Source organism: Salmo salar, chromosome ssa15 (genome assembly GCF_905237065.1).
Source record: "Salmo salar chromosome ssa15, Ssal_v3.1, whole genome shotgun sequence".
Classification (NCBI taxonomy): domain Eukaryota; kingdom Metazoa; phylum Chordata; class Actinopteri; order Salmoniformes; family Salmonidae; genus Salmo; species Salmo salar.
The window spans coordinates 106,498,545-106,513,400 of NC_059456.1; the positions used below are offsets into that span (position 1 = coordinate 106,498,545).

The following is a 14,856-nucleotide window of genomic DNA, read 5'->3' on the forward strand; positions in this document are numbered from 1 at the left end:
TACCGTACCTCTCTAGCGATGGGCATGACCACTGAGTGGAAGGCTACCGTACCTCTCTAGCGATGGGCATGACCACTGAGTGGAAGGCTACCGTACCTCTCTAGCGATGGGCATGACCACTGAGTGGAAGGCAGCCAGGTACTCTGCGTCGCCCATCTTGGCTCCGTTCCAGGGGATGTTGACGTTGAACCCTGTTCCCTTCCCCTTGCCCACTCTGTTGTAGTGTGCATCCTCTGAAGTAGGGAAGAAGGTCCCATCCTCGTAGCGATGCAGGGAGATGTATAGGACACTGGATGGAGAGAGAGGAGAGGGTTGGAGTTAGTTAGGGAGATGTATAGGACACTGGAGGAGAGAGAGGAGAGGGTTGGAGTTAGTTAGGGAGATGTATAGGACACTGGATGGAGAGAGAGGAGAGGGTTGGAGTTAGTTAGGGAGATGTAGAGGACACTGGAGGAGAGAGAGAGGAGAGGGTTGGAGTTAGTTAGGGAGATGTAAAGGACACTGGAGGAGAGAGAGAGAGGAGAGGGTTGGAGTTAGTTAGGGAGATGTAAAGGACACTGGATGGAGAGAGAGGAGAGGGTTGGAGTTAGTTAGGGAGATGTAGAGGACACTGGAGGAGAAAGAGGAGAGGGTTGGAGTTAGTTAGGGAGATGTATAGGACACTGGAGGAGAGAGAGAGGAGAGGGTTGGAGTTAGTTAGGGAGATGTAAAGGACACTGGAGGAGAGAGAGAGGAGAGGGTTGGAGTTAGTTAGGGAGATGTAAAGGACACTGGATGGAGAGAGAGGAGAGGGTTGGAGTTAGTTAGGGAGATGTAGAGGACACTGGAGGAGAGAGAGGAGAGGGTTGGAGTTAGTTAGGGAGATGTATAGGACACTGGATGGAGAGAGAGGAGAGGGTTGGAGTTAGTTAGGGAGATGTAGAGGACACTGGAGGAGAGAGAGGAGAGGGTTGGAGTTAGTTAGGGAGATGTAGAGGACACTGGAGGAGAGAGAGAGAGAGGGTTGGAGTTAGTTAGGGAGATGTAGAGGACACTGGATGGAGAGAGAGGAGAGGGTTGGAGTTAGTTAGGGAGATGTAGAGGACACTGGAGGAGAGAGAGGAGAGGGTTGGAGTTAGTTAGGGAGATGTAGAGGACACTGGAGGAGAGAGAGAGGAGAGGGTTGGAGTTAGTTAGGGAGATGTAGAGGACACTGGAGGAGAGAGAGGAGAGGGTTGGAGTTAGTTAGGGAGATGTAGAGGACACTGGATGGAGAGAGAGGAGAGGGTTGGAGTTAGTTAGGGAGATGTAGAGGACACTGGAGGAGAGAGAGGAGAGGGTTGGAGTTAGTTAGGGAGATGTAGAGGACACTGGAGGAGAGAGAGAGGAGAGGGTTGGAGTTAGTTAGGGAGATGTAGAGGACACTGGATGGAGAGAGAGAGAGAGGGTTGGAGTTAGTTAGGGAGATGTAGAGGACACTGGAGGAGAGAGAGGAGAGGGTTGGAGTTAGTTAGGGAGATGTAGAGGACACTGGAGGAGAGAGAGAGGAGAGGGTTGGAGTTAGTTAGGGAGATGTATAGGACACTGGAGGAGAGAGAGGAGAGGGTTGGAGTTAGTTAGGGAGATGTAGAGGACACTGGAGGAGAGAGAGGAGAGGGTTGGAGTTAGTTAGGGAGATGTAAAGGACACTGGATGGAGAGAGAGGAGAGGGTTGGAGTTAGTTAGGGAGATGTAGAGGACACTGGAGGAGAAAGAGGAGAGGGTTGGAGTTAGTTAGGGAGATAGCGGAACCCCTTTGGACCCTCCTCAAAAGCAGCACAGCGGAACCCCTTTGGACCCTCCCCAAAAGTAGTGCACTAGATATGGAATAGGCATGGCTAGGTACCTGTCATCCTCTTCGAAGATGTGCTGTGTTCCGTTGCCATGGTGAACATCCCAGTCCAGGATGAGGACCCGCAGGGGCTGCTGGGAGATGGACTGGGCGTATCGGGCAGTCAGGGCGGCAGTGTTGAAGAAACAGAACCCACAGGCAGCGTCCTTCTCGGCATGGTGACCAGGGGGGCGCACGATGGCCACACCATTACGGACCTGGGGCGCGGGACATACAACAGTTTGATAATTAGGGTTGCAAAATTCCAGGAACTTCCCCCAAATTCCCTAGTTTTCCAAAAATACCAGTTGGAAAATACCTGGAATCAGGAGGGAATAATCAGGAAATCCAGGAATCCTATAACCAGGATTGCTGGAAAACCTGCGTACTTGGGGAAAGTTAGGGGAATTGTCCAACCCTAAGTGTGATAATACAGCATGCATGTTAACTATGTTAACATGTTAACGAATAGAAGGCTATGCTCTTTCAACAAACATCAACTTCAAAGACTTTACGAAGCATTCATAACCCCTTCGTAAGGCCTTCATATAAGCTCCGCAAAAGCATTTTGGGACATGTAGGGGGAAAAAAAGTCATTCATTCAAGAAACTCACGTCCTCACAAAAGGTAGCCCGAGTGCCTAACTTTAACATTTACTGGACACAGCAGGGTAAGAGGTTAACGTGATGGGAGGTAGTGTTTAACCTGTCCAGTCAGAACAGCCTGTACTGCATTAAAGCAGGCCCCAGCAGCCAGCCGGGCGCTCCTGTAGCTCTCAGTACTGATGAAGATAGAGTTGTACTCATCTCCCAGTCTGTGAAGGTCTCTCGTCTTCATCCCCTCTGTGGCCTTGATCTTGGCTATGTGCTCCAAGCTGCAGACATAGATTAGACACAGTAATAAGCCCTGTAATAACCCTATATAACCCTATACAGCCAGTAATAGCCCTATACGACCAGTAATAACCCTATATGACCAGTAATAACCCTATATGACCAGTAATAACCCCATACGGCCAGTAATAACCCCATACGGCCAGTAATAACCCTATATGACCAGTAATAACCCTATATGACCAGTAATAGCCCTGTAATAACCCCATACGGCCAGTAATAACCCCATACGGCCAGTAATAGCCCCATACGGCCAGTAATAGCCCCATACGGCCAGTAATAGCCATATACGGCCAGTAATAACACTATACGGCCAGTAATAACCCTATACGTCCAGTAATAACACTATACGACCAGTAATAACCCTATACGGCCAGTAATAACCCTATACGGCCAGTAATAACCCTATACGGCCAGTAATAACCCTATACGACCAGTAATAGCCCTATATGACCAGTAATAGCCCTATATGACCAGTAATAGCCCTATATGACCAGTAATAGCCCTATACGACCAGTAATAACCCTATACGACCAGTAATAACCCTATATGACCAGTAATAACCCTATATGACCAGTAATAACCCTATACGACCAGTAATAACCCTATATCTTTGTTTTTGGTAGAAGTTACCTGTGGCACAGAGCCAGCTCCTCCTCTAAGGCAAGTCGAGCCGGTATCCTCAGGCAACGGGACACCAAGCCCAGGTCCTCATGACGGGAGAAGATTCTCTGGATCCTCTGGGGAAGCTCTGGGTGGTGGCTGCCAACAACCAAAGGACATTATTTACATACAGTACAGTCAACATGAGGCAAGGGCTGGATGGTGAAGGAACCCTCGGGGATAGGGGATGATTTAATATTGATTTCATTTAGCAAGGAGTTTCCACTGAGTGACAACTGGTACTACTTTCCAGGGAGATGGATATGTTTCTGGACAGGGCCTCAGTGGCACACCTGTCCCACCTGTTCTTGTATCTTTGATTGATTCCCACCTGTCCCACATGTTCTTGTGTCTTTGATTGATTTTCACACCTGTCCCACATGTTCTTGTGTCTTTGATTGATTTTACACCTGTCCCACATGTTCTTGTGTCTTTGATTGATTTTAACCTGTCCCACATGTTCTTGTATCTTTGATTGATTCCACCTGTCCCACATGTTCTTGTATCTTTGATTGATTTTTAACCTGTCCCACATGTTCTTGTATCTTTGATTGATTTAAACCTGTCCCACATGTTCTCGTGTCTTTGATTGATTCCCACCTGTCCCAAATGTTGTGGTGTTCCATCATCCTCTGGTCGTACACCAGGCCCGTGGTCAGGTCCAAGCTGTCTCTTCTCTCCTCACAGAGCTCTTCACTGCTCTCTGCTGGGGTCAGGGCTGGGGTCAGGGGGTCGCTGTCTGATAGAGGACCTCCCTCTGGAGACATACCACAGTCATGAATGGTTATGATGGGTTATGAAGAGGTTATGAAGGAGTTATTCATGGGTTATGAAGAGGTTATGAATGGATTATAATCCACAAATGTATGAAGGGGGTTATGAATGGTTATAAATGAGTTATGAATTATTATGAATGGCTGATAGGGGTTTTTGAAAGGGTTATAAGGGGTTATGAATGGGTTATGAGTGGCGATGAATGGGTTTAAAGGGTTATGAATGGGTTTAAAGGGTTATGAATGGGTTTAAAGGGTTATGAATGGGTTATAAGGGGTTATGAAGGGGTTTAAAGGATTATGAATGGGTTATAAAGGAGTTAAGAAGGGGTTCTCCAGCACTTACCCAGTACCTGCAGACTGGTCCAGTAAGGGTACAGAGCAGAGATAGACCTGGAGATGGATTTCAGGGCACTGTCACTCGGGATGGATGGTGACCCCAGGCGGGGGCAGGACTCCCCCAATAGTGACCTCAGACAGGCACACACTCCCTCTGCTGTGGACTGCAGGTTATATCCGCCCTGAAAACATGAAACAAGCGGCTTCAACGTCACTCAATATAACTTTATAAAACACATCTCTTTCATTCAACACACATTGACTTTAACCATAAAAGTGGGCGCACGAAGTTAATGTCGATATATAATGTGGTATGGAAGCCAACTCAACCTACCCCAACTCAGCGTTTACACAGGAGCAGAATCATTTTCATATGCCCAATTATTGACAAAAGATCTGATGTGATTGGTCAAAAGGCCAATTAGTGGCAAAAGATCAGATGTGATTGGTCAAAAGACCAATTTGTGTCAAAAGATCAGATGTGATTGGTCAAAAGACCAATTAGTGGCAAAAGATCAGATGTGTTTGGTCAAAAGACCAATTAGTGGCAAAAGATCAGATGTGATTGGTCAAAAGACCAATTAGTGGCAAAAGATCAGATGTGATTGGTCAAAAGACCAATTAGTGGCAAAAGATCTGATTTGGGCTGCATGTGTAATGGAAGCTAAATAAAGACATGTGGTTTGTTGTTACCTCCAGAACCAGCAGCAACTTCCCCTGAGCCAGACCCAGCAGCATGTGAGTCAGAACAGAGAAACACTGAGGACTGGCAGACATCTCCCCCTAGGGTAAAAACACACAAGATCTTTCAGAAATAATATACAATTTGTATCACATCAACTTGTAGATAAAGAAAAGTAATATTTGGTTCTCCTTACCTTGGGATCACCTATCACAGAGTCAAAACCTGCTGCCACCAGGACAAGCTGAGGCTGGAACTGCAACAAACAAACTGTTATGGGAGAAATCACATCTGAATGTTCCTATTCTTCTAAGAACATGGTCTGAATGTTCCTATTCTTCTAAGAACATGGTCTGAATGTTCCTATTCTTCTAAGAACATGGTCTGAATGTTCCTATTCTTCTAAGAACATGGTCTGAATGTTCCTATTCTTCTAAGAACATGGTCTGAATGTTCCCATTCTTCTAAGAACATGGTCTGAATGTTCCTATTCTTCTAAGAACATGGTCTGAATGTTCCTATTCTTCTAAGAACATGGTCCGAATGTTCCTATTCTTCTAAGAACATGGTCCGAATGTTCCTATTCTTCTAAGAACATGGTCCGAATGTTCCTATTCTTCTAAGAACATGGTCCGAATGTTCCTATTCTTCTAAGAACATGGTCCGAATGTTCCTATTCTTCTAAGAACATGGTCCGAATGTTCCTATTCTTCTAAGAACATGGTCCGAATGTTCCTATTCTTCTAAGAACATGGTCCGAATGTTCCTATTCTTCTAAGAACATGGTCCGAATGTTCCTATTCTTCTAAGAACATGGTCCGAATGTTCCTATTCTTCTAAGAACATGGTCCGAATGTTCCTATTCTTCTAAGAACATGGTCCGAATGTTCCTATTCTTCTAAGAACATGGTTCGAATGTTCCTATTCTTCTAAGAACATGGTCCGAATGTTCCTATTCTTCTAAGAACATGGTCCGAATGTTCCTATTCTTCTAAGAACATGGTCCGAATGTTCCTATTCTTCTAAGAACATGGTCCGAATGTTCCTATTCTTCTAAGAACATGGTCCGAATGTTCCTATTCTTCTAAGAACATGGTCCGAATGTTCCTATTCTTCTAAGAACATGGTCCGAATGTTCCTATTCTTCTAAGAACATGGTCCGAATGTTCCTATTCTTCTAAGAACATGGTCCGAATGTTCCTATTCTTCTAAGAACATGGTCCGAATGTTCCCATTCTTCTAAGAACATGGTCTGAATGTTCCTATTCTTCTAAGAACATGGTCCGAATGTTCCTATTCTTCTAAGAACATGGTCTGAATGTTCCTATTCTTCTAAGAACATGGTCTGAATGTTCCTATTCTTCTAAGAACATGGTCTGAATGTTCCTATTCTTCTAAGAACATGGTCTGAATGTTCCTATTCTTCTAAGAACATGGTCTGAATGTTCCTATTCTTCTAAGAACATGGTCTGAATGTTCCTATTCTTCTAAGAACATGGTCTGAATGTTCCTATTCTTCTAAGAACATGGTCTGAATGTTCCTATTCTTCTAAGAACATGGTCTGAATGTTCCTATTCTTCTAAGAACATGGTCTGAATGTTCCTATTCTTCTAAGAACATGGTCTGAATGTTCCTATTCTTCTAAGAACATGGTCTGAATGTTCCTATTCTTCTAAGAACATGGTCTGAATGTTCCTATTCTTCTAAGAACATGGTCTGAATGATCCTATTCTTCTAAGAACATGGTCTGAATGATCCTATTCTTCTAAGAACATCGTCTGAATGTTCCTATTCTTCTAAGAACATGGTCTGAATGTTCCTATTCTTCTAAGAACATGGTCCGAATGTTCCTATTCTTCTAAGAACATGGTACGAATGTTCCTATTCTTCTAAGAACATGGTCCGAATGTTCCTATTCTTCTAAGAACATGGTCCGAATGTTCCCATTCTTCTAAGAACATGGTCCGAATGTTCCCATTCTTCTAAGAACATGGTCCGAATGTTCCCATTCTTCTAAGAACATGGTCCGAATGTTCCTATTCTTCTAAGAACATGGTCCGAATGTTCCTATTCTTCTAAGAACATGGTCCGAATGTTCCTATTCTTCTAAGAACATGGTCCGAATGTTCCTATTCTTCTAAGAACATGGTCCGAATGTTCCTATTCTTCTAAGAACATGGTCCGAATGTTCCTATTCTTCTAAGAACATGGTCCGAATGTTCCCATTCTTCTAAGAACATGGTCCGAATGTTCCCATTCTTCTAAGAACATGGTCCGAATGTTCCCATTCTTCTAAGAACATGGTCCGAATGTTCCTATTCTTCTAAGAACATGGTCTGAATGTTCCCATTCTTCTAAGAACATGGTCTGAATGTTCCTATTCTTCTAAGAACATGGTCTGAATGTTCCTATTCTTCTAAGAACATGGTCTGAATGTTCCTATTCTTCTAAGAACATGGTCTGAATGTTCCTATTCTTCTAAGAACATGGTCTGAATGTTCCTATTCTTCTAAGAACATGGTCTGAATGTTCCTATTCTTCTAAGAACATGGTCTGAATGTTCCTATTCTTCTAAGAACATGGTCTGAATGTTCCTATTCTTCTAAGAACATGGTCTGAATGTTCCTATTCTTCTAAGAACATGGTCTGAATGTTCCTATTCTTCTAAGAACATGGTCTGAATGTTCCTATTCTTCTAAGAACATGGTCTGAATGATCCTATTCTTCTAAGAACATCGTCTGAATGATCCTATTCTTCTAAGAACATCGTCTGAATGTTCCTATTCTTCTAAGAACATGGTCTGAATGTTCCTATTCTTCTAAGAACATGGTCCGAATGTTCCTATTCTTCTAAGAACATGGTCCGAATGTTCCTATTCTTCTAAGAACATGGTCCGAATGTTCCTATTCTTCTAAGAACATCATCTGAATGTTCCTATTCTTCTAAGAACATGGTCTGAATGTTCCTATTCTTCTAAGAACATGGTCCGAATGTTCCTATTCTTCTAAGAACATGGTCCGAATGTTCCTATTCTTCTAAGAACATGGTCTGAATGTTCCTATTCTTCTAAGAACATGGTCTGAATGTTCCCATTCTTCTAAGAACATGGTCCGAATGTTCCCATTCTTCTAAGAACATGGTCCGAATGTTCCTATTCTTCTAAGAACATGGTCTGAATGTTCCTATTCTTCTAAGAACATGGTCTGAATGTTCCTATTCTTCTAAGAACATGGTCTGAATGTTCCTATTCTTCTAAGAACATGGTCTGAATGTTCCTATTCTTCTAAGAACATGGTCTGAATGTTCCTATTCTTCTAAGAACATGGTCTGAATGTTCCTATTCTTCTAAGAACATGGTCTGAATGTTCCTATTCTTCTAAGAACATGGTCTGAATGTTCCTATTCTTCTAAGAACATGGTCTGAATGTTCCTATTCTTCTAAGAACATGGTCTGAATGTTCCTATTCTTCTAAGAACATGGTCTGAATGTTCCTATTCTTCTAAGAACATGGTCTGAATGTTCCTATTCTTCTAAGAACATGGTCTGAATGTTCCTATTCTTCTAAGAACATGGTCTGAATGTTCCTATTCTTCTAAGAACATGGTCTGAATGTTCCTATTCTTCTAAGAACATGGTCTGAATGTTCCTATTCTTCTAAGAACATGGTCTGAATGTTCCTATTCTTCTAAGAACGTCATCTGAATGTTCTATGTTCTATTACGTTATATAAAACCTAAACTATTGAGGACGTCTAACAGCCATCTCAATAACTATACCTCATAGGCTACAGGTAAAAGAAGCTGCTGGAATGCTGCAACGTAGTCTGCATCTTTCATTCCAATCTGTCAACAAAGGAAAAGAACAGACCTCAATGTCACCACATTTTACAAACTACTAGATAAAGTATCAATACAACAACATTAGAAAAACAGAACCCTCAATACAACAACATTAGAAAAACAGAATAAAGGTAAACACTGAGGAGATAATATGACAGTAGAGGTAGATGAGGCTTATCTAGTCCAGTATCTAGTCCAGTAACTAGTCCTGTAATTAATCCAGTAACTAGTCCTGTAATTAATCCTGTAACTAGTCCAGTAACTAGTCCAGTAACTAGTCCAGTAACTAGTCCAGTAACTTGTCCTGTAACTTGTCCTGTAACTTGTCCTGTAATTAATCCAGTAACTAGTCCAGTAACTTGTCCAGTAACTTGTCCTGTAATTAGTCCAGTAACTAGTCCAGTAACTAGTCCAGTAACTAGTCCAGTAACTAGTCCAGTAACTTGTCCAGTAATTAATCCAGTAATTAATCCAGTAACTAGTCCTGTAACTAATCCAGTAACTAGTCCAGTAACTAGTCCAGTAACTAGTCCAGTAACTAGTCCAGTAACTAGTCCAGTAACTTGTCCTGTAATTAATCCAGTAACTAGTCCAGTAATTAATCCAGTAACTAGTCCAGTAATTAATCCACTAACTAGTCCTGTAACTAGTCCTGTAATTAATCCAGTAACTAGTCCAGTAACTAGTCCAGTAACTAGTCCTGTAATTAATCCAGTAACTAGTCCAGTAATTAATCCTGTAACTAGTCCAGTAACTAGTCCTGTAACTAGTCCAGTAACTAGTCCTGTAACTAGTACCTTATTCCAGGGCAGGTTGATGTTGTATCCCTCTCCAGAACCGGTGCCCACAGCACTGCTGTCTGACTCGGGCAGATGGGGCCAGAACAAACCCTCCTCATATCTGTGGACTGAGAAGTACAGAACGCTGACCGGAGAGAGGAGAGGAGGAGAGGAGGAGAGAGAGGAGAGGAGGAGAGGAGGAGAGAGAGGAGAGAGGGGAGAGGAGGAGAGAGAGGAGAGAGAGGAGAGAGAGGAGAGAGAGAGAGAGGAGAGGAGGAGAGAGAGAGAGGAGAGAGGAGAGGAAGAGAGAGAGAGGAGAGAGGAGAGGAGGAGAGAGAGAGAGGAGAGGAAGAGAGAGAGGAGGAGAGAGAGAGAGGAGAGGAAGAGAGAGAGGAGGAGAGAGAGAGGAGAGGAAGAGAGAGAGAGGAGCGAGAGAGGAGCGAGAGGAGCGAGAGAGGGGAGGAGAGAGAGAGGAGAAGAAGAGAGAGGGAGGAGAGGAGAGAGGGAGGAGGAGAGAGGGAGGAAGAGAGAGGAGAGGAGGAGAGAGAGAGGAGAGAGGAGAGAGAGGAGAGAGGAGAGGAGAGGGAGAGGAGGAGAGAGAGGAGAGAGAGGAGCGAGAGGAGCGAGAGACGAGAGAAGGAGCGAGAGAGGAGAGAAGGAGCGAGAGAGGAGAGGAGGAGCGAGAGAGGAGAGGAGGAGCGAGAGATAGAGACAGGAAGAGAGGGGGGATTACATCACTCATATGACAGCCATACATTTGGTCAGGTTTACGGAAACAGAGTTTTTTCGCCCCGCGACCACCCACCCCTCCGGAAACCTCTTCCTCAAAGGATCACGTTCTGCGCATGTGTTATTTTACACACACATTCGTTTTTCTAACGTAGCTGCTGCTGCTCTCCCTCCCTTCACATAGCTGCTGCTGCTCTCCCTCCCTTCACATAGCTGCTGCTCTCCCTCCCTTCACATAGCTGCTGCTCTCCCTCCCTTCACATAGCTGCTGCTCTCCCTCCCCCTCCCTTCACATAGCTGCTGCTCTCCCTCCCTTCACATAGCTGCTGCTCTCCCTCCCTTCACATAGCTGCTGCTCTCTCCCCCTCCCCCACCCTTCACATAGCTGCTGCTCTCTCTCCCCCTCCCTTCACATAGCTGCTGCTCTCTCTCCCCCTCCCTTCACATAGCTGCTGCTCTCTCTCCACCTCCCTTCACATAGCTGCTGCTCTCTCCCCTCCCCCACCCTTCACATAGCTGCTGCTCTCTCTCCCCCTCCCTTCACATAGCTGCTGCTCTCTCTCCCCCTCCCCTTCACATAGCTGCTGCTCTCTCCCCCTCCCTTCACATAGCTGCTGCTCTCTCTCCCCCTCCCTTCACATAGCTGCTGCTCTCTCTCCCCCCTCCCTTCACATAGCTGCTGCTCTCTCTCCCCCTCCCTTCACATAGCTGCTGCTCTCTCTCCCCCTCCCTTCACATAGCTGCTGCTCTCTCCTCCTCCCTTCACATAGCTGCTGCTCTCTCTCCCCCTCCCTTCACATAGCTGCTGCTCTCTCTCCCCCTCCCTTCACATAGCTGCTGCTCTCTCTCCCCCTCCCTTCACATAGCTGCTGCTCTCTCCTCCTCCCTTCACATAGCTGCTGCTCTCTCCTCCTCCCTTCACATAGCTGCTGCTCTCTCTCCTCCCTTCACATAGCTGCTGCTCTCTCCTCCTCCTTCACATAGCTGCTGCTCTCTCCCCCTCCCCACCCTTCACATAGCTGCTGCTCTCTCTCCCCCTCCCTTCACATAGCTGCTGCTCTCTCTCCCCCTCCCTTCACATACCTGCTGCTCTCTCCCCCTCCCTTCACATAGCTGCTGCTCTCTCCTCCTCCTTCACATAGCTGCTGCTCTCTCCCCCTCCCTTCACATAGCTGCTGCTCTCTCCCCCTCCCCCACCCTTCACATAGCTGCTGCTCTCTCCTCCCCCTCCCTTCACATAGCTGCTGCTCTCTCTCCCCCTCCCTTCACATAGCTGCTGCTCTCTCCTTCTCCTCCTCCCTTCACATAGCTGCTGCTCTCTCCCCCTCACTTCACATAGCTGCTGCTCTCTCCCCCTCACTTCACATAGCTGCTGCTCTCTCCCCCTCCCCTCCCCACCCTTCACATAGCTGCTGCTCTCTCCCCCTCCCTTCACATAGCTGCTGCTCTCTCCCCCTCCCTTCACATAGCTGCTGCTCTCTCCCCCTCCCCCACCCTTCACATAGCTGCTGCTCTCCCTCCTCCCAACACGTAGCTGCTGCTCTCCCTCCCCCTCCCTTAACGTAGCTGCTGCTCTCCCTCCCTCCCCTCCCTTCACGTAGCTGCTGCTCTCCCTCCCTCCACGTAGCTGCTGCTCTCCCTCCCTCCACGTAGCTGCTGCTCTCTCCCCTCCCTTCACGTAGCTGCTGCTCTCTCTCTCCCTCCCTTCACGTAGCTGCTGCTCTCTCCCCTCCCTTCACGTAGCTGCTGCTCTCTCCCCCTCCCCTTCACGTAGCTGCTGCTATATCTACCTCCCTTCACGTAGCTGCTGCTCTCTCCCCCTCCCTTCACGTAGCTGCTGCTCTCCCTCCCCTCCCAACACGTAGCTGCTGCTCTCCCTCCCCTCCCTTCACGTAGCTGCTGCTCTCCCTCCCCCTCCCTTCACGTAGCTGCTGCTCTCTCTCCCCCTCCCTTCACGTAGCTGCTGCTCTCTCCCCCTCCCTTCACGTAGCTGCTGCTCTCTCCCCTCCCTTCACGTAGCTGCTGCTCTCCCTCCCCCTCCCTTCACGTCGCTGCTGCTCTCCCTCCCCCTCCCTTCACGTAGCTGCTGCTCTCTCCCCCTCTCTTCACATCGCTGCTGCTCTCCCTCCCCCTCCCTTCACGTAGCTGCTGCTCTCTCCCCCTCCCTTCACGTAGCTGCTGCTCTCTCCCCCTCCCTTCACGTAGCTGCTGCTCTCTCCCCCTCCCTTCATGTAGCTGCTGCTCTCTCCCCCTCCCTTCACGTAGCTGCTGCTCTCTCCCCCTCCCCTCACAGTTGCTGCTCTCTCCCCCTCCCCCCACGTAGTTGCTGCTCTCTCCCCTCCCTCCACGTAGCTGCTGCTCTCCCTCCCCCTCCCTCCACGTAGCTGCTGCTCTCTCTCCCCCCCCTTCACATAGCTGCTGCTCTCTCCCCCCCTTCGCGTAGCTGCTGCTCTCTCCCCCTCCCTTCACATAGCTGCTGCTCTCTCCCCCTCCCTTCACATAGCTGCTGCTCTCCCTCCCCCCCTCCCTTCACATAGCTGCTGCTCTCCCTCCCCCTCCCTTCACATAGCTGCTGCTCTCTCCCCCTCCCTTCACGTAGTTGCTGCCCTCTCCCCCTCCCTTCACATCGCTGCTGCTCTCCCTCCCCCTCCCTTCACGTAGCTGCTGCTCCCTCCCCTCCCTTCACGTAGTTGCTGCCCTCTCCCCTCCCTTCACGTAGTTGCTGCCCTCTCCCCCTCCCTTCACATCGCTGCTGCTCTCTCCCCCTCCCTTCACGTAGCTGCTGCTCTCTCCCCCTCCCTTCACGTAGCTGCTGCTCTCTCCCCCCTCCCTTCACGTAGCTGCTGCTCTCTCTCCCTCCCTTCACGTAGCTGCTGCTCTCTCTCCCTCCCTTCACGTAGCTGCTGCTCTCTCCCCCTCCCTTCACGTAGCTGCTGCTCTCTCTCCCCCCTCCCTCCACGTAGCTGCTGCTCTCTCTCCCCCCTCCCTTCACGTAGCTGCTGCTCTCTCTCCCCCTCCCTTCACATAGCTGCTGCTCTCTCCCCCTCCCTTCACGTAGCTGCTGCTCTCCCTCCCCTCCCTTCACATCGCTGCTGCTCTCCCTCCCCCTCCCTTCACTTAGCTGCTGCTCTCTCCCCCTCCCTTCACGTAGCTGCTGCTCTCTCCCCCTCCCTTCACGTAGCTGCTGCTCTCTCCCCCTCCCTTCACGTAGCTGCTGCTCTCTCCCCCTCCCTTCATGTAGCTGCTGCTCTCTCCCCCTCCCTTCACGTAGCTGCTGCTCTCTCCCCCTCCCCTCACAGTTGCTGCTCTCTCCCCCTCCCCCCACGTAGTTGCTGCTCTCTCCCCCTCCCTCCACGTAGCTGCTGCTCTCCCTCCCCCTCCCTCCACGTAGCTGCTGCTCTCTCTCCCCCCCTTCACATAGCTGCTGCTCTCTCCCCCTCCCTTCGGCGTAGCTGCTGCTCTCTCCCCTCCCTTCACATAGCTGCTGCTCTCCCTCCCCCTCCCTTCACATAGCTGCTGCTCTCTCCCCCTCCCTTCACGTAGTTGCTGCCCTCTCCCCCTCCCTTCACATCGCTGCTGCTCTCCCTCCCCCTCCCTTCACGTAGCTGCTGCTCTCTCCCCCTCCCTTCACGTAGTTGCTGCCCTCTCCCCCTCCCTTCACATCGCTGCTGCTCTCTCCCCCTCCCTTCACGTAGTTGCTGCCCTCTCCCCCTCCCTTCACATCGCTGCTGCTCTCCCTCCCCCTCCCTTCACGTAGCTGCTGCTCTCTCCCCCTCCCTTCACGTAGTTGCTGCCCTCTCCCCCTCCCTTCACATCGCTGCTGCTCCCTCCCCCTCCCTTCACGTAGTTGCTGCCCTCTCCCCTCCCTTCACGTAGTTGCTGCCCTCTCCCCTCCCTTCACGTAGCTGCTGCTCTCTCTCCCTCCCTTCACGTAGCTGCTGCTCTCTCTCCCTCCCTTCACGTAGCTGCTGCTCTCTCCCCCTCCCTTCACGTAGCTGCTGCTCTCTCTCCCCCTCCCTCCACGTAGCTGCTGCTCTCTCTCCCCCTCCCTCCACGTAGCTGCTGCTCTCTCTCCCCCCTCCCTCCACGTAGCTGCTGCTCTCCCTCCCCCTCCCTTCATGTAGCTGCTGCTCTCTCTCCCCCTCCCTTCACGTAGCTGCTGCTCTCCCTCCCCCTCCCTCCACGTAGCTGCTGCTCTCTCTCCCCCTCCCTCCACGTAGCTGCTGCTCTCTCTCCCCCTCCCTCCACGTAGCTGCTGCTCTCTCTCCCCCTCCCTCCACGTAGCTGCTGCTCTCCCTCCCCCTCCC

The 14,856-nt window shown here is 48.9% G+C and overlaps 1 protein-coding gene across 5 annotated transcripts in view; it reads right to left on the minus strand.

Annotated features, from left to right (window-relative positions):
• The window catches only part of hdac6 (histone deacetylase 6), a 48,196-nt gene that overhangs the window by 23,384 nt on the left and 9,956 nt on the right, over positions 1 to 14,856 (minus strand). For all 5 annotated transcript variants that reach the window (XM_045696529.1, XM_045696530.1, XM_045696528.1 and 2 more), the window contains exons 11-20: positions 9,839 to 9,965; positions 8,979 to 9,044; positions 5,396 to 5,455; positions 5,211 to 5,300; positions 4,525 to 4,699; positions 4,006 to 4,162; positions 3,376 to 3,504; positions 2,555 to 2,723; positions 1,865 to 2,067; positions 97 to 289 (exon numbers count right to left, since the gene is read on the minus strand). In XM_045696529.1, the coding sequence (XP_045552485.1) occupies positions 97 to 289; positions 1,865 to 2,067; positions 2,555 to 2,723; positions 3,376 to 3,504; positions 4,006 to 4,162; positions 4,525 to 4,699; positions 5,211 to 5,300; positions 5,396 to 5,455; positions 8,979 to 9,044; positions 9,839 to 9,965 (1,369 nt within the window). The remainder of the gene's footprint in view (positions 1 to 96; positions 290 to 1,864; positions 2,068 to 2,554; positions 2,724 to 3,375; positions 3,505 to 4,005; positions 4,163 to 4,524; positions 4,700 to 5,210; positions 5,301 to 5,395; positions 5,456 to 8,978; positions 9,045 to 9,838; positions 9,966 to 14,856) is intronic.